This window comes from Pundamilia nyererei, unplaced genomic scaffold (genome assembly GCF_000239375.1).
Source record: "Pundamilia nyererei isolate P.nyererei 1_Seehausen unplaced genomic scaffold, PunNye1.0 scaffold00554, whole genome shotgun sequence".
NCBI lineage: Eukaryota > Metazoa > Chordata > Actinopteri > Cichliformes > Cichlidae > Pundamilia > Pundamilia nyererei.
This window is the reverse complement of record NW_005187955.1, coordinates 96,190-98,473: the sequence shown is the minus strand read 5'-3', so window position 1 is coordinate 98,473 and position 2,284 is coordinate 96,190. Positions and strand designations below refer to the sequence as shown.

Sequence of the window (2,284 nt, the reverse complement as noted above, 5' to 3'; positions counted from 1 at the left end):
GACCATCTATCCCATCATGGTGTGACAGTGTGAACGGCACAAATCCCATATTTTCAAATCTGATCTGGGTCACTTCCGTATGTGGTGCTGAATCCGACACATATCTGATGTTTCAGAAAGCGACTGCTGTTTGATGGTCAGGTCGCATTAAATCCGTCTTTTACGTCACTGACACAAGACAGACGCCAATTATCAGCGCCGGAGAAGACATCGCGAACGCTTCCTGTCCATCCAGTGAAACTGTTGGGACGACAACGTGAACATTTTCTTTGTCCTGTATAATCTGCAGATTCTGACAGGAACTATCCTTTGAAGCAGCGCTGCTCTAAAACAGCAACAAGGATCATTATTAGGTTATTTACATTATTATGTCAATAACAGAATAACTTAAAGCTAAATTGGGAAACGTGAAGTCTGAAGTCTTTATATTAAGGCCATCAGTCACACATACTGTTGCTCTGGATCTAAACAGAGCGCGTTGTGTGTGACGTCTTCTTTTGTGCATGCGGCGCTTTGAGCGTTCACACTAGAGCGCGTTTGCTGTGGCATTTTATTTGTAGTGTGAACGAGCAGACAAAAACATCAGATTTGATCCAAAAATCTGAATTGAGCATCAAGACCTGCAGAGTGAACGCAGCCTGAGAGTTTTTCTATCTGGTGCTTATTAAGAATCCTGTTTGTCTGTATGTTGACTTTGTCACCTGCCTGTTTGTGTGCAGACTGCAGGCAGAGGAGGAGGCTGTGGTGAAGCTGTGTCTTGAGACTCTGTCTCTGAGGAGCTTGTCTAAGGAGCCCAGTGTCAGCCCTGCCCAGATGATTCAATGCTGTGAAAGACTGTTGGAGCAGCGCTCCCCCCACATGCAAGGCCTCCAGATCTGTGTTTCTCACTTCTACTCTGTCATGCAAGATGGAGACCTGTGTGTCCCCTGGGACTGGAAGAGCTGACCTCCAGATTTACACGTTTTTGTCGGTCCATGTGTGACAACTACTTTTAGACATTGATACTGTTGAGCAGAAAATAAGCACATTTACCAGGACATCACACAGACGTTTTTCTGCAAATGCTTTGTCAAGGAAATGTTCAGAGAACTTTAAGAGCACAAGTGAAGGATACCTGTACAGCCTGCAATGTTCACATGTGATGCGATGTGTGACAAACGTGTGACTTGTAGTGTAGACGTGGCTTAAAGCACAGAATTGTCAAAGTTGTAACTATTTATTGCAATGAGTATGAAAAGTGATTTTTCACTTTGTAGAAATGTGAAGTCAGTGTGGAAAACGTTTCACAGGAGTCCAATAAAAACCTCTGTATATCCACCCTGCTTTTAATGTGCTGCTGATCCAACGCGTCAATCATCAGCAAGTGTGAAAGAAAAACCTCTTCTCTGTTTAAAAAACCAAACGACAACAACAACAACCAAATGTAGGTTTGTGAAATTGCATCTGGTCACACAGGACACACAAACCTGCAGGACTCGAGGCCTGCAGTTGGACACCCTGTCAGCACAGTGATGGACCTGGGCATCTGGTATTAGCTCACTCAGCAGGACGATGATCCCAAGACAAGAGCTAAGCTGTTGCAATGACTCAGAGAAAATGACTTGCTGATGAAGGTGGCTCTACAGGCTTGAATCATGGGGTGTGCAAACTTTTGTCTTTTGATTCAGTTAGTGGGGTTAGCTTATTCGGTGACTCCAAACTGCCCACAGGTCTGAATGTGAGTGTGATTGGTTGAGTCTCTGTGTTAGCCCAGGTCAGATTGACAGCCTGAGCAGGGCTGTGATAGGCTCCAGTCCACCTGCAACCCTGATAGGTGGAGGAGAATGGATGGATAACCCTGATTCACTATAATAAGATAAACTGGGAGTCAGACCAGTCAAACCTTCTGTGCTGGAACTGGGCGGCTTCTTCAGTGGATGGAGCTGTTGGGGGACTGTTGGGCGTTTCAGACGTGTGAAGCTATAAAGACGATGACTGGAGTCGCCGTACTCTCATCGTTCTAATTGAACTTGACCTTTATTCAAACAAAAAGATTTCACAGTGGAATTTTAATTCTGACTCGTATTTGACAAAAAACATTAGTTAACTCCTTAGAATTGGTGTTTCTTCATTGATTTCTCATAAAATTTGTCTTCTTGTCAAAATTACAAATAAATTCTGCTTCTGAACACAAACTGTTGAACCTTTATTGGACCCACTGAGCTGCACCTCATAGCACAGAACAAAGTTAGGTAAATTCTTGAGTTTTGGAGCTGTGAAACTTTCCTTAGCAGCAATGTGACTA

General features: G+C 43.7%; 1 protein-coding gene across 4 annotated transcripts in view; it reads left to right on the top strand.

Moving 5' to 3' along the window:
- tcaim (T cell activation inhibitor, mitochondrial) overlaps window positions 1-1,317 on the top strand; it is a 19,514-nt gene extending 18,197 nt beyond the window's left edge. For all 4 annotated transcript variants that reach the window (XM_005754377.1, XM_005754376.1, XM_005754378.2 and 1 more), the window contains exon 11: window positions 720-1,317. In XM_005754377.1, coding sequence (XP_005754434.1) covers window positions 720-945 — 226 coding nt within the window. In that variant the 3' untranslated portion in view covers window positions 946-1,317. The remainder of the gene's footprint in view (window positions 1-719) is intronic.
- Window positions 1,318-2,284: the final 967 nt, after the last annotated feature.